Source organism: Sitophilus oryzae, unplaced genomic scaffold (genome assembly GCF_002938485.1).
Source record: "Sitophilus oryzae breed Bouriz unplaced genomic scaffold, Soryzae_2.0 scaffold_576_pilon_pilon, whole genome shotgun sequence".
Lineage (NCBI taxonomy): Eukaryota > Metazoa > Arthropoda > Insecta > Coleoptera > Curculionidae > Sitophilus > Sitophilus oryzae.
In genome coordinates this window covers 322,149-343,376 of record NW_022147169.1, presented here as the reverse complement: position 1 = coordinate 343,376, position 21,228 = coordinate 322,149, and the positions used below count along the sequence as shown (strand labels likewise).

At 34.3% G+C, this 21,228-nt stretch overlaps 1 protein-coding gene across 1 annotated transcript; it reads right to left on the bottom strand.

Annotated features, from left to right (window-relative positions):
- Positions 1-1,630: 1,630 nt before the first annotated feature.
- LOC115887535 (peptidoglycan-recognition protein LF-like) lies at positions 1,631-21,228 on the bottom strand. The gene is made up of 5 exons (XM_030906996.1): positions 21,094-21,228; positions 19,086-19,231; positions 14,784-14,964; positions 11,262-11,387; positions 1,631-2,130 (listed from the first exon to the last, which is right to left on the bottom strand). Exons 2-5 carry the CDS (start codon positions 19,138-19,140, stop codon positions 1,917-1,919), a joined length of 576 nt encoding a protein of 191 aa, XP_030762856.1. The 5' UTR covers positions 19,141-19,231; positions 21,094-21,228; the 3' UTR covers positions 1,631-1,916.

Genomic DNA, 21,228 nt, shown 5'->3' with positions numbered 1-21,228 from the left:
CCTCAGAAACTTTATGTGTCCCCTTCTGGAACCGCGTTAGCAGTACTTCAGAAAGAGTACTTCTCTACTAAGTAGTTAGTTATTAGATGCTGAACACATATACCTGGGCATACGAGACTTTGGGCCATAAGCTAAACATCGAGAAAACTAAAATCATGTGCACTCCCTCGGAAAATTATAACAATGCTATACAAATCGGAGAAGAACTATTGGAATATGTAGCGGAATTAAATTACATCGGCGCGGCATGCGGCAGTTTGATTTCGGAAAAGGCTAATATCGACGCTGAAATTTAATACAGAATTATTATATTTCTGCGCCTTTGAAGTGCCCATTAATAACCGTTTGCAGGAAGCTGGAATGTTATTTAGTATCATAGAGCTATCCTGTGGAGATCAATTATGTCTTAATATTAGCTAGTGATAACGTTCTTATTAAACTGATACAAAAAAGTACTACTGGGGTTTATGCAATTAATCGATCTTATTTTGAATTTGGTAAATATCATACCGGGTGTTGCATCGTCGTTGGGAACATAGGAAATCCCATGCAAAATTTGAACCGTCCAGATATTGGCTCCCCTATTGATTTTATAGCGAAGTCGTAAATAGACTTTTTAAAGGTCTACATTTGGTAAACACACATGCCAAATTTGAATAATTTTGGACAAACCGATCTTAGGTAATTTGAGAAAAACTTAATCGAATTTTAAATTAAAACTGAATAGGTAACAATCAACCACCAGTCAAAAACCGACATTCCTTAACTTGTCAGCGTCATTTTCAAACATAACTTAATTTTAATAAAATTTTAATATTCAGTACTAGTAATAATTTATTGTTATACACATAAAGAAAAAGTGAACATAATAAAATACACGGGAAATAGCTTAGACAGCGTGTCTGACATGTTTCGGTTAATTTTCACTAAATATTAAAATTTTATTAAAATTAAATTACTTTTGACAATGACAAAATCATAGTTTGTAAACCTAAGGTATGTCAGTTTTTGACTGGTGTTTGATTGTTACCTGTTTGGTTTTAATATAAAAATCGATTAAGTTAAACTCAAATTCCCTAAAATCGGCTTGTCTAAAATTGTTCAAATTTTGCATGTGTGTTTACCAAATGTAGACGTTTAAAAAGTCTATTTACTACTTCGCTATAAAATCCATAGAGGAGTCAATATCTGGACAGTTCAAATTTTGCATGGGGTTTCCTATGTTCCCAACGACGATGCAACACCCGGTATAAGTTATACCCACAACACACAGGTCACCCTCAAAAAGTTTACGAATATTTCTGCATGGAGAGAGAAACTTTGAAGTATATTTCCAACAAAGTTGAATAATTCCTTCATTTAAAAAAACGCTACAATTTTCAAAATATAGTACATATAGATGTACACAAAACGGTTATATGTTATGTGTTATATGACATAGATATAATGTCTATTATTTAAACTGAACTGGCATTCCCAAGAATTTCTGCATAGTTTATAAATATTACAGTTCTAGAAATTAAGCTAAATTAATAGTATTGATAAAGTTATATTCACTCCAGTTTTTAACCACTTTTCGGATATAGTGATTTTAACAGAAGTTTTAGTAAAAAAGAAATAGAATGGCAACACCGCATACTGCTTCCAACAAAAATAGTATACTATATATAGAATGCAGAATGCAGAATCTTATGCAGAAGCAAATTATGTACATAAAAATGGGGGGTGCAATTTAAAAAGAACTTAAAACTTCATCATATTTTTTTTAAAAACACCTTGTATACAACAAAATATTTTTAGGTTATGCACCTTTATAAAACTTCTATATAAAACTTTTTTCATATCTTTGTCAACAACGTCGATATTGGACTTCCTCGCTAAATGGACCACTTTGTATGTATTTTTAAATATTCAATTTAGACTTCTCCAGCAAAATGTGGCCAATTTTTTACTAGTGCAATCAATTGGTCACCGGAACCCTTGTCGATCAGTAGTTTGTAGTCTCTTTTCAAACGTTTTTCTTTCGACGCTTTATTGACCAGTTTGTTAAACGTCATACTTTGAATCTTGGTGGGTTTGGCATTGGCGAAAGTTCCGATGAACGCTATTCCTAAACTTTTACTGTTGTATCTGGAATTAAAGGAATTATTTTGGTTAAAACGACACCTTATTTTGAGTATAATAGGTATGTTTAGATAACGTATTAACGTTTAGTAACGTAGTTGTTGTTTTCAATAATTATCTAGATATAAAATTGTAAAAAATAGTTTTACTTGCAGGGGGACAATTATATTAGCACTAGTGAGATGGTGAAACATAAAATTCTTACTTTATTTTGCGCACCAAATGATATATAGTCATAAAAAACAATAATTTTTTATAATGACGATTTGGCAACCTTGCGAGGCGGAAGCCATCATCGCTTGGTTCGAAGTTCGTAGGTCGCCCGTCGCGTCGTCGCGTCGTTTGGTCTTTCCTTCCGTGACCGTGACCTATTTAATTTACTTCACTTGTTGAAAAATCGTAATCCGATCGAGAAGTGTAGGTGTAGGTAGTGCTCATATTTATTAGTTTATAGTGTTAAGCCCCATACTCACACTTCGCTCCTTCCTCTCCTTACTTCCTCGCGTTACTTCCTCGCGTTCCTTCGTCCCTTCGTTTCCTTCCTTCGCCTATTCGATGCTTGGAAATTAATCAATTATGCAACAACACACCACAAAATATTTTTAATATAGCAGCTACATGTTTAATACAAAATATCTAGTAACCTCTAAAAATTTTAAAAAATCCGAAAGGCGCATAATTTTTATTTTATAAAACTGCAATTCTTTGTCGTGTCAAAAATAAAAATTGAATTTTAATAATATATATTTTTTTTAATAAATCCGAATATTTCAGTATCATGTACAAGGTATATCAGTATGAATGTACAAGGCGAGTCAACAATAGAGTAAAGTTTATTATGTAATTTATATCGAAACCATGAAATATGACATACTAATTAAACGTTAATGATGTCAATCCCTATTTCTTCAGATATTTTTGTAAAGGCATCATGCACACTATTTCCATTTTTTTATTTTTGTCGCTACGATTACATAAATATGGACATGCATTTTTTCACAAATATGAAGACAATATTGTTTTTTTCTTCCATTTTTTAGACTATTGTGTGTGAATTATTTTTATATCGACTGGCGATTGCTAGATGTACAGGATGTCCCATTTTGTGTGTTTTATGGAGTTTCTGGTTTATGAGTAGAGATATAAAGATGCTGTTTTCACATCATTGTTCTACTTATTATGAAACTAAATATGCTACACTCATATTTATCCTTCTTAGTTCAAAGTTATTTCTTATTTCTTTCTTTTACTTTTTATTTTTTAATTAGTAGACATTTTTGCATTTTTCGATAACCTTTGTATCTCGATTATCTTATAACTTATCGAAAACGTGAAAAGGGTCAGTGATGGGCGGTGGGTAAGTACCCAATTTGTAGATAAATAAAATCTCGGTATATATGTATATACCTGTAGATTTAGATGAACATCCTAATTTTAATAAAAGGAGTTTCCGACGACCGCATGGTAAATACCCGGTATAATAGCGGGAATAGAAATATACCAATATATAATATCTACAATATATATAAGAAATATTGTAGATATACAGTTTGACAAATATAGGAAGAGACTTGGGGATAGCATCGGTCGAGCACACGATAGAGAGAGAACGCATTCGGCGGAAGAGAGATGCAATTACGCTACGAAAAATCTGATTAAATCAAATTTGTGTGCTCTCCACTGCGCATCGAGTGGCGTCTCTTATTTTATATTTCTCACGTCTCTAGCTATACTTGTTAAGTTGTACTCGTATTCCTGATATTACTGGTATTATATTGGGTATTTACTATGCGGTCGTTGGAAATACCTTTTATAAAATTCGACTGTTCATCTAAATGTACAGGTATATACCCACCGTCCGTGTCTCGTTTTTTAGGTAGAATGGCAGTGACGAAAGAAAAATGACTCAAATTTATGCTCTTTTTTTAAACAGGACGCTCTATATATTATTTTTTATTTTATTTGCCTTATTATGAGCTTTCGAAAATTATAATATACTCTATATTTATTTCTTTAGGTACTGCTAAACTGCTAAACGGCTCTTATAAAATAAGAGCCGTTTATTTAACTTAATTTTACCAGATAATTTTGCTTTGCATCGTGATATTTTGATAAACTACACGGAAACTGAACTTGTGCTGCTTTTAAATAACATGCCAATAACCAACATTTTACGTCGAATAAATTAGTTGATTGTTTTGATTACGTAATTTAAACCGGCCGACTATGTAATAAAGTTAAATAATGCATTTTCACCCCGTTTATGAAAATAAGTATTTTAGAAAGCCCGTAACAAGGAAAATAAAATAATATACAAAATATCATATTTAAAAAACATATAAGTTTTAGTCAATTTAAAAAGACAGATTCCAACGAAGAAATAGTTACGTCACTGCATTCTACGTGAAAAACTGTACGAGAGACCGTTTTCACCTTTTCGATAAGTTATGATACAAAAGGGATCGAAAAATGCAATAATTTCAGATTCGCCCTGTATTTTAGGAAGTAAGAGAGCTAGGACATATCTGTATGTAGCATCTTTAGTTTCATAAAAAAGTAACAGCGTAATGTGAAAATCGCATCTTTGTATCTCGACTCATAAACGAGAAACCCTGCAAAACACACGAAAACGGGACACCCTGTACAGACGTACTGCCAAATCAAGAAATCAGCTACGAATGAAATCCAAGATCGATTTATATATTTTAATATTTTTTTGTGTTCGTGATAATTCCTTTGCTACTTCCTCCAAAAACCGACAGTACGTGGAAGGAGCGTTTCGAGGAAGTAAACAGACGAAGTAGCGTTTTGACGAAGGAGGAAGGAACACACAGTCGCATAAAATCGACATTTTCCCATAGTAAATATATTATTTTTGGACGAAGGGACGCGAGGAAGGAACGAAGTGAAGTAGCGAAGTGTGAGTATGGGGCTTTAGTTATAAGAGTTTACATGTTTGTTACATGTTATGTCTGATCAATACTTTGTAAGTATGCGACATGCAATGTAAAAGAATAGTTTTAGTTGCAATCAATATTAGTTTGGTTGAAGTTTTATTGAGAGAGTTGTTAACATCACCTCTTATTTCTTTAAAAGAAAATCCTGTACACTTTGTTAAGTTATTTTTGCAATTTAATACAAGAGTTTTTGAATAATGTCTTTTTTTTGCTCTCCTACCATTTACAACAGAGGTCAGATCAAGTTTGGGCCATCGCGTCCCACGCTGAACCCGTTCTTTATAGCATTGCAAAGGTAATGTCTCTAATGGCCCATAATTTTTGGTTTTATCTGTTTTGCTGCTACTTTTTTTATTAGGCTTTTGTGCTTACACTTAACTTGATATTTTTCTTTCTTAAAAATATGACAAACATACATACTTACCTACCTACATTTTAAATAGCACTCTATAAAGAAATTTAAGCAAATTGCCGCACAAAACAACTTGCAATTTGTATAGACAAGTCACACATTTTGGTGCTTAACTCGCTTTCAAAATGGAATATCCATAGACTTAAAATAAAATATAGACTACACTATTTACATCTCAACGCAGTCAAACAATCTTTTTTGTACACATGTTTACTTCTGGATACAGTCGACCGAGCCTTCTTCATCCAGCCTATGTTGTCACGTCTTTAATATTATCAATATTTTTTTCTTGTTATACACATATATTGAGATATTAATACTACAGTTTAATAAAGTAGGTTTTAATATTCCATAGATGTATTAAATAGTCCTTATACTACTAAATTATAAGTCGGATACTGTTTAAAAAGGATAAGTTCTTTACAATATGACAAAACCGATTAGAGGCGAGGGAGCCTATTCATTCATTTATTACCTTGTAGTACGCGTCGCACGTGTGCGGTAAAGCTTTGTTGCCGCTATGTCCCCGGCTGTATTAACGCATTTTCTTAGCTTGTAGTCCTTAAGTGTTTATTTTATTGACTTTTTCTGTTCAAGAACTATAAAATATGGTTCGCCAGTGCCAAATTTGCAAGAAATTTGACTTAAATAATCCATTTAAATCTTGACTAATCCATTTAAATCTAAACGACTTTCGACCGGTAGGCAACTCTCAGTTTACTCATTGGAAGTCAGTGGCGTTTTTGTAGAAAGGCGCTTATTTAGATAATATTTTAGTAAAATATAAAATCTAAATTTTTTCTCTTACATTACATTATTTACTTACTTACATTGTAACAAAATCATAATTATAACCCTGTTAATAATTAATAATATTTTTATTAAAAATATATTCCGGTTTATTCTAAAATTATCTTCAGAATCTAAAATAACATACAAGAATTTTAAAATGATATTACATTATGAAACAATATTTTTTAATATACCGGGTCGTTTCAAAAGTGGCTCACCCCTATAACTTTTTTATTTTTTCAGATAAAAAAACAGATTTGTATGTTAGTAGGTATATGACATAAATTAGGATTTATTGACGTATTCAATTGTTTTTGGTCTCTTCCTGTTTCACAGAAATGATTACATCTTTTGATTTTTAAAGGCACCCTCGGTATATTGCTACTTTATTCGATAAAAAATGACACTCTGAATAGAATGACATATCATATGTCAACTTTTGACATTGTCGCTTAAAAACAAATTGTATTTTAAATTTCAATCCAGGGTGCCATGGTGTTGTTAAAAACACTAAGTTTTAATCAAGGAGCCTTGGAAAAATAGTTATGATCGTCTAATAGGTTTCGTGTCTTGTCTAGGCCGGTTAAAAGATATACAAATCGTATTTTTAATCATACATATGTCAATTTTTTCAAATGCAACAAGGGTGACTCATTAGCATATTTGGAAAAAGCATTTTCTTATGAATATATTGATACCACACACTTGTGTTACAATTACAATTAAACCATATGCGAAAACGTCAAAAGTTGACATATGATATGTCATTCTATTCAGAGTGTCATTTTCTATCGAATAAAGTAGAAATATACCGAGGGTGCCGTTTAAAAATTAAAAGTTATAGTCATTTCCGGTGAAACAGGAAGTGACCAAAAACAATTGAATGCGTCAATCAATCCTAATTTATGTCATATACTAACATACTAAATCTTGATTTTTTATTTGAAAATATAAAAAAAATAAGGGGGATGAGCCACTTTTGGGACGCACCCGGTATAATGAAGACAGTACCAAGTTAAATAAATGTAGTTTTTATTTTATCTACTTCCTATCACCTTCCTTGCTTTAATGGAACAGATTTATGTTTTCTCTAATTTACATAAGACATCACTTAACCAGAAAAAAAATTACAACAATCATTTTTTTTCTCTCCCTGTCGCCGATTCTATTATATCTGTGGAATAGATCCTGTTTTGATTAATATTAGGGGTTGTAAATATTTGACTAAAATTAATAATTTATTATATTAATTTCAAAAATTACGTAATTTCGATTATAAAATTTCTTCTATAACGTGTATTTTATTATTTTTATCCTTTTTGGACTCTAAGACGTTTTTTCTAAACTTTTATTTAAAAAACCTGTCCTAAATCTTAATAAAATATAAAAACGTTTAAATACGATATATCTTTAATTTAATTACAGCTTCATTAAAATAAAAAAATTACCCGGCTATGATACGGAGAGTTCAGGTGTACTTGAGAAACGAAAGACAGTGTTGTGTTTCTCGGTAGAGTCGTCAGGGAACGACCGTTACGACAGAGACAACCTATCTATCGCTCGTGTCGCACTCGTTATAACCTAAAACAATAACACAACAATAACAAGACATTGTTTGACCGCATGTTCTAGCTATTTATGAATGAGATGCTCAGTCTATGTTTTATTTTAAGTCTATGGGAATATCCATTTAGTTTTTGCCATATAAGCGTCTACAAAGTACAGTCAGAGTTCAATTCGATTTTGTATATTGACTTACAAATTGGAAGAGAACGAATTACAATTTATTAACAAGTCACATATTTTTGTAATAAATTCTCTTACAAATTGTAATATCCTTTTAATGGAACTTTTGGTAACAATAATTACATTGTAATGAACAAAATGTAAATAATAACTTTATATTTTTTTTTATTTTATCAATAACAATTTTGCAAGCTTGAGGTAACTTTTTTGTTGCTGTCCCTATAGTTACCTTTGTTTGTAAGGTCTAGTTATATTTTTTTAGAACTGCCTCTTACAATTTTTTTCCGTGTAATGTCTTTTGGCATCATGGAGCTATCCCGTGGTGATCTATCATGTCTTATTATTAGCTAGTGGTAATGTTCATATTAAACTGATACAAAAAAGTATTATTCGCGTTCATGAAATCAATACGTAGTTCATATTGTTCGATATGTTTTATTTAATAACTTATTTCTTTCATTCTGTATAATCTGCTTATTATGAAAGTTGAAGATTTTTCAACGATATCATTGGCAAACCGGCATCGCCGCACATGGCCGCCTTTTCATCGAACATGATTGGCGAGAGTACGTCACAGGATTTGTTACCACGCGGTTGCAATGGCTTTTACGCCTTTCCTATTCGCTTGCTTTATCCCCAACTTCACGGTCTCTTCTGAAAAGAGTAGGAATATTGAATACTATTGAAATATCCAGTGGCGGTGTCATTCTCTTGATCATTATTACTTTATTTCATTATTTTATACCGGTTATCCTAAACTTTATTCCTATATTTTTCGTATATTTGATAGTTGTGTTTTATTGTTTTGTTATCTTGTTATAATGTTTTTCGTTCGTAGTTTTTAATTATTAATATCAAGTTTGATCGTATATTTGTATTTTAAAATGAATAAATTTGTTAAGGGTAAGACGCTACATAGTCAGACAAGAGAAATAATAGCTAATTTATATAGGTAAGTAGAATAATAATAATATAATTAGAATATTAAAATTAAATATTGGCTAAAATAAAAAGCACACATTTTACCTAAATATTTTAGCTAACTAAAATAAATATAAATAAACGTGGATGAAATCTCATTTGGTTTATTTCCTTGTGTTCATAATAGGGTTTGCGACGAAGAAGCTACAGAGAGTTCGCTTAAGTTGCCGCTTAAACGAAAACTTGAGCGGATATTTCTTTATACCGGAGTTAGCGTATCGGCTATAAAAAAAATTCACACAGAAGATAAAAAAAGGCTGGAAACTAACCCCGATAAAATGATATCCAGCCCTGGAAAGAAACGACCACGTGAGACTGCTGTTGAAACGCTCGACGACTTTTTCCAAGTGGTCAGGAATTTGATAAATAGATTTTATCTCGAATTCAAACTCGTCCCCACAATTAGAAAGCTTTTGCAAAAATTGCAGGAAGAATCGAATTTTCCTTTGGCAGGGAAACGCTAAGGGGGTTATTAAAATCAAATGAATTTTTTTGGCGTAAATGTCAAAATAACAGATAAATATTAATGGAGCGGCCCATTAAATTGCAGAGAGAGATATAAATATATACGCGAAATTCGAATATATAGACAAGTATTATCTATTTGGATGAAACCTTTGAATAAGAAGACTAAGGAAGGAGCATAATGCTATCCATGTATTCATGCATCGTGGGCGGAAAAGCCACCATAAAAGCTCTCTAGGGTGGGGATCCTTGACAGTTCTCTTTGACGATTTATTTGACACATTTGAATTTGATTTGAAATTTTGTGGATTTGTCAGTCTTTACGAAGCTTATTTTATGTTATTTATTATTTATTCTACTACTGATAGTTGTATAAAGGTAGTAAATCTAGATGGAAATTGTGGCAGAACTTAAATTAACAGTGACACTATCGCGACTTATCGAAAAAGACTCTAAAATAGTTGGTTGTGTAGCGTGCGGTAGATCTCGGCAAAAATTGAGTGAAATAATGGAACAACTTTTCGCTAGTAAGTGACTATATAATATACATACGTGTAGTAAACCGATCATTTATGAAATTCACTTAAATTAACTAAATTATATATTTTTCTTGCATTTTAGCTTTTATTTATTACTTGTCAAAGATTAGATGTCAAAGAATTTAGATACGTTAATTTGACTTACCTGCTTCAGTACCGTATCGGATGTTTGTGTTAATAAATACTTATTATATCTTATCTATTTTTATTAGAATTATATATTTTTATAACAATTTTAATAACAACCAACATTTATTCACAACGTAAAATAAAACAACAAATTATTGAGTCTACCCCACGTCTACCCTACATCATAGTTTTACATTTTTTAAATAAAATTAGAACGACACTGATAAACCGGAATTTAAGTCGGCCATATTTGAGGCCCATCGCGGTGTACCTAAGATTTTTGATATGCTCCTTCCTTAGTCTTCTTATTCAAAGGGATGAAACATATGGGTAGACAATGACCTAACCTTTAAAAAGTGCTGGCGGAGCGATACCATATCTGGTGCAATAGGCAATATTGGATCTACTGGTGAGTAAAATTATGTTTTGTTTGCGCTTCCAAAGTTAACTATTTTCAAGATTTTTTTTTGGCTGGAAATAATTATATCTAAAATTATGTATTATAGAAAAAAATTAAATAGTTAGTACAGATATATAAATAAATACACCTCAAGACTCAGTCTTGATCATCTGCTGATGGCAGACATGGTTAGCGAAACGTAAAATTAAAAGTGTTTTGGTGTATTGTACTGATTTAGTGTTTTATTTTGCTGTGTAAGACCAAAGGTTCCAACCCCAATATTTCTTCTATTATATTAACAACACATAATAATAAAATGATTCAAAATATTTACGGGAGCTTTAATAAAAGCTTTTAGTGTTTATTTGCTAACTCAACAGTAACGATTCAAACAGCATAAAGTTTTTTGAAAAAATTATTAATCTGAATATTATATTTATGATACACATTATTTTCATAAAACACCGTACGCCCATGCCTATTTTATGAATGAAATTGGGCGTGTTTTGTTTACAACTGCGTTCCCCTGCCGATACCTTGTAGCTATAGATCCGTTGGTCACACTATACATTTGTTTCTATTTCTCTATTTTTCACCGGTAGCCTGTCGTGATAAAGCGAGAAGTGGGAAACCGGTGTACTACGGACGTACCCTTACGTTCTAAGAGATACGTTTAATTTTGTCCTGATCCTAATAATCAAACTATTTATCCTTACTCTTCATTATGATCACCATGAAACTTCCATCCTCTGCCTTCGTAGATGGCACCGTCTCCACCGACCAGAAAATTGTATGCAATATCGCTCATGCTTCTGCTTTCAATATCATATGTTTGTAAGTATCTGAAAATTATAAACATATATGAACATATATGAAGAAATAAGGATTGATTTTTTAAATTTGTTTGGAACTAGTTAATTTTATGTAAAAGTTGTATTGGACTTTTTTGAAGCGGCGTTAAAGTTGTACTTTTTTCTAGAATTTCGTTTCATTTGGAGTAGGTAGTCATTTAAAAGGTATTTGCAAAAATCTACCTATTAGTAAAATTTATAATACGGCCCAGAGAAAGTTACAATTAAAATGCCAGCAAAAATGTGATCGTGCCATTGTCAAATTCGATGTCACATTTTGTTTATAAAAAATTGAAAGTACCAAATAGTCTCTGGAAAGCCTATAACGAATAAATCAACAGTTTAGAGAATAAACTAGGTTGTGAAGACAAAAATAATTGAACAGGAAGAAAAAAACAATAACTTGAATATTCTTCATGTTGAAGATGATTATTCCAATTTAGAAAAAAATAACCATTCTTTCCAAATCACTTAAATTCTTTCAAACAAAAAAAAAACGTGACCATAGACAACTTTTAGATCGCCCACTCCCATGTTATTGTGGGTGCCGTATTTTAGTGGCATCTAGTGGGATAAGGAACGGTTCTTTGCACATTAAAGAAACCTGCATTACCGACATTAGAAAGCGCTTTTATTTGAATCGCTCTTCTTTCCAATTTTATAATCAGAGAGAGAGAGAGAGAGAGAGATTTCAACTATTAAGTTACAAGCTCTAGTTAAACCTAAGTTTTGTCTTTAAATTAACAGACAAAACTTAGGATTAACTAGAGCTAGTAGCTTGAATTAATTTCTATTGAGAATAATTAGGAAATCAACACAAATATTTACATTAAAAAACATTTATTTAATTATTAGACTTAAATATACATTAAACTATAATGTTCATTTCGAAATCTTAAAAAAAATATTTAATACTGCATGTAAAAAATAGGTAGAAGTTTTAGTTTTATCCGGAATAATATCTAGTGATAAAATTTTGCATAGTTTAGTATTAGGTCTAAAGCTTTATTTACGTTTTTGTCAAGTTGAATTCAAATCAAAAGAATCAAAAATGTGAAATATCAGCGTACATAACCATGTTAGAGTGGTAAATCAGCTGCCTATATTAAAAATAACAGAGGCCTCAAGATGGAATTCTGAGGACCTGAACCAGATATAAATTTGGGAGAGTACGTCTCATCCAGCAACCCTCGCTTCTAAAAACTATATAAACTATTAACATATTAGATAGGCGCTTTCATAACTAAATCTACCTGGCAAATTTACTGTCGGAAGTGTTTTATATTTTAACTAGCGTGTACCAGCGAATTCGTTCGGGTCGAATTAATCATTTGTAATGGTGATGATAAAGCAAAGCAAGAATTTCCATTAACATACAAACTGGATAAAATGTTCTCACATTTATGTCAGCATGAGAAAAAACAATATGCCGATATTATTATATAACTTGGTAATATTTGAAGGGTAGTTTCATCTCGTTGGAATTCGAATTTCGAAAAATCCGTTTGCCAAAAATAAGCTTTTTACGTCAAGCAGTTTAAGCAGAATCGTAGTTAAGAAATTACCCAACTTTTTGAACACCCTGTATGATTTTTTTAAAAATTTAAAATATGTAAAAAAACAAATAAATTATGCTTGTCCAAGCGTTTTCCCGAAAGACTAACCGTTTTTTAAATAACAATTTTAGTAATTTTTGAGGGGCGTTTTCACCCTCTTGGAACTTGAGATTCGAGGAACCCCTCCTTATCGAACCTCTACATCCACAGTCAATCCGTTTGCCAAAAATCAGCTTTATACGTCAAGCTGTTTAAGCAAAATCGTGATTACTCAATGGTCATATTTTATGAAACACCCTGTATAAATTTATAAAAAATCTTAAAATATGTAAAACAACAAAATAAAATATACGTGTTTAAGAGTTTTTCAGAAAAACTCACCGGTTTTTAAATAAAAAATATTTTAATATTTGAGGGATAGTTTTACCCCCTTAGAATTCGAGTTTCAAAAAATACCTTCTTATCGAACCTCTACACCCTAAAGTCAATCTGTTTTTCCAAAAATCAGCTTTTTACGTCAAGCGCTTTTAGCAGGATCGTGATTAATCAATGACCAGATTTTTCGAAACTACCTGTATAAATTTTTAAAAAATCTTAAAATATGTAAAAAAACAAAATAAAATATACGTGTTTAAGCGTTTTTTTCGGAAACTTGACCGTTTTTTAAATAAAAAAATATTGTAATATTTGAGGGGTGGTTTCATCCTCTTGGAACTGGAATTTCGAAAAATCCCTTCTTATCGAACCTCTATACCCTAGAATCAACCTGTATACCAAAATTGAGCTTCTTACGTTGAGTGGTTTGAGCAGGATCGTGATTAATCAGTATGTCAGTCACTTAAGGATTTTATATATTAGTATAGATTGGCCATTAAAAGTATAATCTTCAGTTGTAAAATGTCGATAATCTTTAAAAAAATTCTCTAGTGGCATATTATTTTCTATAAATTTGTTTTAGCTGCGTATCACCGAAATAACAAACTGGGGCAAACAATTTTCCGGATTCGGAAAGCAATGATCTTTCGTTCCATTCTTTAAGCACTTGGAAACACCACAAAGCGACGGACTGGTGATGGTGAATTTTATTTCACGCAGAACAAAAATACAAAGGAAAACAGAACGGTGGCAAATCGTGGGTAATCGTCTTTAATAAACCGCACTAAAAATTATGAAACAAACTCTATTGTTTTTGATAAACACACTTCTGATTTAGAAACAGACACATCGAAAGGTAAAATTTACCTTTGATTACCTCTCTTACAAAATGGCAAACACGTGGCAAACTAAAAACTAAATCTTTGTTCTTATTGGGCGAGAATATTTGAAATAAAGTAGCGGCAATTTTTGGTGCGACCGGTGCGCCTCTAGCGGGATAAGGAACTATAAAAGTTGCCCCAGAGTCAAAGCCCCAGAGTGGAAAGGGAAGGAATGTGATATCGAATTTGACAATGACAAAATCATATTTTTGCTGGTATTTTAATTGGAGCTTTTTCTTGGCCGTGTTATAAATATTTAGTAATTTGAAAGTAGATTTTTGCAAATAGCTTTTAGATGCTTTTTCCAAATAAAATGAAATTCTAGAGAACGCCTCTTCAAAAAAGTCTAATACGATTTTTCATGAAATCATCCGGGGACATAATAGGTATTTTACCTTTTCAAATTTAGATGGGATTCTCTATATTCCGTGTTCCGATGCACCACACACGTCATATCCCCACCTCACTTTAATATAGTGATGCTGCAATTGACAAAACTTACTAAGTCTATTGAGTGTCTCTGCATTTACTTTTTTCTTTGATGTGTACGCCTAAATGCTTTTAAATTTACTTACCTAACTCTAAATACACATTGGGCATGGGATTTGCACGTGTCCGTCGCTGTTTGATATACAACAATATTCGGCACAGCTCTAGGGAGGCTAGGCAGTCTTTTGGATGGAGGTTGTGCTACCCATTCTTGTCTAGTTCTGATACGTACATTGGAATTAAGTTTTAAGCTTTTGGCCGTAATAGCTACAATATGAAATTGGGTATTGTTTTATTGTAGAATTTCATGCAACCCGATAAAATCTTAATTCCGATTTGACTTAATCCGAACACAACAATGTACGTGTGAGAGTAATGAGCGTAGATTTCGTACCTAAATAATATACAGGGTTATTCACCTCATTCGACACGGAGTATTGTATATTACAGTTGGGGGTTGAAACCTTTGGTGTTACACAGCAAAATAAAACACTAAATCACCACAATAAACCAACAATACACCAAAATACTTTTACTTTAATGCTGGACGCGCGTTTCGTTAACCATGTTAGCATCATCAGCAGATGATTAAAAATTGACATTGACACATTGAGTTTTTCACAAAATCGGTTTTCAGAAAATTTCAGAAAGGTAAGATTCAAGGGGGTGTATGGGGTTGTGCTGGAGAGGTAGTACTTTTCATCAAGGACGGTGGCACTCAGCGATCTGATCGTTGAGTGGTCGGCGATGACTAGTCCTCACAGGACACCCAGCTCTCACTTTATGGCTCCACGTGCCACATCCCGGTAAACCGCATCCACCTGCGGGCTAAACTAAGTGAGGGTAGCCAGATATGGCGAAATCGCAGCGTCTGACTCAGAATGAGCGGCTGCAAACAGCGTCTGACCCAGAATGGGCGGCTGAATCACATACTCACCAAGACGTCTTGCCAACGTGGTGTTTAATGGCTAAATACCCCCTATGAACATGCCAACTGTAAAAACAAGATTACCCCAGGCGAGTGGAAATAAAAATTCGGAATCTCGCATTGATGTTAAATCAGTCTGTCCCACGGATTCTGGGGGGGACAAACATTTGGCGAAGAGAAAGACAAACACTACGATGTATGTTGCCACATACAATGCACGATCGCTGTTGTCAGAAGAACGATTGACAGAACTTGAATATGAACTCGATCACATCAAGTGGGATGTGGTTGGCCTCTGCGAAATCAGAAGGCGTGGCGAACACTTAGTTAACTTGAAATCCGGACACAGCTTCTACTTCGTGGGAGACGAGAATAGCTCTTTTGGTGGAACCGGCTTTCTAATACACAAACGACATAGGCAAAACATCGTGTCTCTCAAGAAAATCTCAAACAGGGTTGTATATCTGGTTCTCAGGCTCAACACCAGATATGAAATCAAGATCATTCAGGTCTACGCACCGACGACCGATCATCCCGATGAAGAGGTGGATATATTCTATGACGATGTGGATTTTGCTCTTAAAGACGAACGAACACACTTTACTATTTTGTGCGGAGACTTTAATGCCAAAATGGGAACAAAGTCCGATCCTACGGAGATTTCACTGGGGGGTTTCGGTCTGGGGGACAGAAACGAGCGTGGGGAAACACTGCTCGGTTTCTTACTGCAAAACAACTTGTTTCAAATGAATAGTTTCTTTCAAAAAAGGTCTGCTAGAAAATGGACATGGAAAAGCCCGGACGGGCGAACTAAGAATCAAATAGACTTCATCATTACCGATAAAAGGCATATAGTTAAAGACCTGACGGTGTTGAATAAACTAACCACAGGAAGCGACCATCGACTAGTGCGAGCCAGAATTGAACTTAACACAGGAAAAGAACGCCTTAAAATGATTAAAAAGGCTGGTAGTAGATCATGGACAAAGCCGGCAGATTTAGAAAGTTTCCAGCGCTGTATCACAGAACAGCTACAGGATTACACGCAGGAGAACAGTATTGACGGTTTAAACGAAAACATCACAAATGCGTTGTTAGAGAGTCAAAACAGGTACTGCCCCAAGATACAAAGAGAAGAAAAACTCAGTAAATTTACCAAGAGACTTATGGATAAAAGACGGGCCATGAGAAGTGAACAGCTGACTACTTTCGACGAATTAAGAGATATAAACAAACAGATATCAAAGGCCATTAGGCGCGACCTCAGAACATTTAATCAAAACGAGATTCGACGGACAATAGAAAATAACAAAAGCATGAAAGTGCTACGAAAGAGTCTTCAAAGCGGAACAGCTGGAATAACAAAAATCAGAGACCATCAGGGATATATCACGACCAACAGGGAGGAGATCTTAAAGATAGTTGAGGACTTTTATAGACTGCTGTACCGAAGTCGGGGGGAAGGGACACAGGATTCAGAAGTCGAACCAGAGATATTGACATGGACAAAGGGCATCGTAAATCAAGGGTCAGAAACACTACCAGATATCACACTTGAAGAAATGGAACTAGCCTTAAGGAACACCAAGAATAATAAATCTCCCGGCGAGGATTGTGTGGTCGCAGATGCAATTAAGATTGGTGGTGAATGTTTGCTTCAGAAGATTGTGGATCTTTTCAACCTTTGCCTTTTTGATGGTACTCTGCCTGGGAAGTGGTACAATGCTGTAGTAATACTACTTCACAAAAAGGGGGACATAGCAGATCTAGAAAACTATAGACCGATAAGTCTGCTTAGCCACCTTTATAAACTGTTTACGAGGATAATAACAACACGACTCGAGAAGAAATTGGATTTTTACCAACCGATAGAGCAAGCGGGTTTCCGTGCAGGGTTCGGAACCAATGACCATCTCCAGAGTATTAAAATTATAATAGAAAAATCCATTGAATACAACAGGCCGCTTGTACTTGCTTTTGTCGATTTCCAGAAAGCTTTCGATACAGTAGAAATGGATGCAGTGATAAGGTCCTTGCAAGAATGTCGGGTGGACTATAGATACACAAGGCTTATTTACAATATCTATAAAAACGCCTCGATGACGGTAAAACTACACGAGAACACTAAAACCATACCGATAGGCAGGGGCGTTCGTCAAGGAGATACTATATCACCGAAATTATTTACCGCCGTTTTGGAGAGTGCCTTTAAAAAACTCGACTGGGAGGGGAAGGGACTGATGATTGATGGCAAGAACCTCACAAATTTGCGTTTTGCTGATGACATTGTTTTATTATCCGACAACCTAAGGGATACTGAAGTGATGCTCCGAGAATTGCGGGAGGTGTGTATCGGGGTTGGTCTGAAGATCAACTTCTCAAAAACCAAATTCATGACCAACCTGGTTCCCAGTGGAAATATTGTTGTGGGTGACAGTGAGGTGGAGCTTGTGGATAGGTATAACTACCTGGGACACGAGATACAGATCACAAGAGACAATCAGACATGCGAACTGAAGAGACGTATAACCCTGTCTTGGGCCGCCTATGGAAAGTTAAAAGATGTGTTTAAGGGCGACCAGCCAATCTGCCTAAAACGAAAGGTTTTCAACCAATGTGTACTACCGGTTATGACGTATGGAGCTGAGACCTTGACACTGACCATCGCATCTGCTAAGAGGCTCAGAGTGGCACAGCGACGAATGGAAAGATCAATGCTTGGAGTGTCTTTGCGGGATCATATAAGCAACGAGGATATACGTGCGAGAACAGGCGTCATCGACGTTGTGTCACGAATCGCTACACTCAAGTGGAAGTGGGCTGGACATGTGGCTCGAGTGACCGATGGTAGGTGGACCAAAACACTGCTCGAATGGAGACCGAGAGCTGACAAAAGAAACCAGGGAAGACCACCAACACGATGGACTGACGACATAAAAAGGATCACCAATAACTGGATCCAGAGCGCACAAAATAGGCAACAGTGGGCGCAAATGGGGGAGGCCTATGTCCAGCAGTGGACGCAAAGGGCTGGCTGATGATGGCTGATGATGAAGATTCAATGCGGTAAACTCAATTAAATTTATATTTATTTTAATCGTAGAAACTAAAAATATAATAATATGCAGAGTGTTCCATTTAAAAAATACAACTTTAGTAGTCCTCTAGACACGGAATATTGTAGCTTGGCTACAATATTCCGTGTCGAATGTGGCGAATAACTCTGTATAGGTAACAACACAGACTAACCTATAATAACAATATTCAACCTTGCCATTCTAAAAGTTTATTATTTTATTTTTAGTACAGATGGAATATTGAAAAAAAAATTGTTTTAAAAAAATAATAATTCGATTATTGCAATAAAATCGCAGAAATAAATTAGCCATAGTACTTAACGATAGCGTGTCATATTACCGGGATCATAAGGTAGAGGTTTGGAATTCCTTATCCGCTTTACCTGAAGTAGTTTGCAGTAACAATGTTACCGCCACACCAACAAGGAGTTTTACCATAACTGCTGTAAAAACCGATATATACTTAAACTATATCTCTTAGGCCTTTACTTTAATCTGTTTGGTTCGGTTTGGAACCACAAAGGAATACCTAAAAAAAACCAGCTTGTTTCTTTCAGATTTCCAAAAAGTTTCTAGAAAATTTATTAATTCGACATTATTTTTCCTATTCACAGCCGATGGCTAACGAGTTTTTAGGGCTCTATTTTAGCCTCTTCGCTAATGATTAGCGAGAAAGATCTTGGTATTGTTCTTCCGCAACACAAAGAACAAGACTAGCATTAGATTTGCAAGATCAAGACCCAGACAGGCCCAGTAGACTTATGCAAGATTAATACCAAGACCAGGCATGCAAGATTTTTGCGGTCTTGTGGGCTTGCATTATTTTAGGTTTACTTATATGATATAAAAATTACTCATTTGTTCAAAATTATTGCTTTGACGTATTTTTTAATTAAGTTGTGTTTTCCGATTGTTACATAAAATCTTAGAGGAAGAAATACTGATCCCATTCATGCTAAAAATTCGATTGTGGTGTCGTTTGACAACTATATTTTTAACATGAAATTACATATTATCTTGGTCCAGAGCCAGTACTGGGAATACCCAAATGTATGGCCCGTAGTGCACTAAAACTCTGGATCAGGGAAAAGCACAATGTCCATTGGAAAAACAGATAGGGGCACAGGCACAGCGAGACTTTTATCCAAGGACCTAGCTCTAAAACCGCAAAAGAACTGCTAATGCTTAGCAGGAATAAAGTACGGATTAAAACAGGCCTCTTGACAGGACACATTGCTGTCAAGTGTTACCTGAACAAGCTCAACCTGTATCAAGAAAGTCTTTGCTGTAGACTCTGCGATAAAGATCCGGAAACAGCGGAGCACATAATTTGTCATTGCGAGGCTCTGGATCGCAAGCGACACTTTTTATTTGGGAAAGCCAGGCTAGAACGGACAAGGACCTGCATAAGGTAGTGCAGGGCACAGGGATAGGAGAATGGGTGCAGATATAGAAGGGGGACATACACAATAATAGGCCTCACAGGTCGCAGTGTTTCCGGCAGAGGACGGCCCCTTGTTATGAAAAAAATACATCAAATGTTGTTACGGTGCACAGCATGTGTATAGTTTTTGTGCTGGATATATACCATGATAGTATAAGACACATGGTTACTTTTGGAGCAGTTGCTTGGTATACAAATCCAGAGTAACCTACAGCAAGGCAAAACCTGTGCAAAATGCTGAAGCTGGCATGCATCACAGCCATAAGGACCCATAAGAATATACCCAACAGCAATGGAGGTCATCCGCAGAAGATGCACTCAGAACAGAAATCAGCAACGACAACGACGGGGATGAGTTTCCTATTGCTGAAGTTATGAGAAAAGAAGAAAATGAACCCTTGGTGGTTAATCTGCAGAAGGCATTAGAACAATGTTTGAAGCTCATGTCCATACAAATTGGAACAAAATAAATGATAAGATGCGATTGTCCGATATCATTCATTCTCAAGAAATCGGATCATACTCAAATGGTGGTATTCGTTCCTTCGATTTTTTGTTAACCATTCAGGCTACAAGGGTGGAATCTAAGAGATGTTTCTGTTTGGCAAGGTTTTTATATAATAAAATAGGTTCGAGCCTGGGAGAAAAAAAATTGGACGCATTTGTTTTTATAAAAACTTATAGACCTAAAACTGATTTTTTACTATCTACTTTGCTGAGAAGACTTTTTCGTTTAAGAACTTTTTTTGTTAATTTTCGTGTTTTAAGATAGATATTAAAAAAGTAATATTATTTGATTTTTTTGGGGACATCAAATCCCGGGACTCTGCGATTAGTATTATCCGTTAGAGATCTTGAAAATCCCGAGTTAATGAAAACTTTTCGAGATTGATGTCCCTAATTGTGTATAACAATGAAGAAATATAATACTATCAAAACAAACTTACCTGAAGTGAAGTGCTATTGTTTTTTTATGCATTCAATTCTTTATTGTTGTTTAATATTTGTTGCAAATTAATAAATTAAGTTAAAAACTAGCAGCTGGAGTAACAAAATCTTTGATTAAATGTACTAAAAATGAA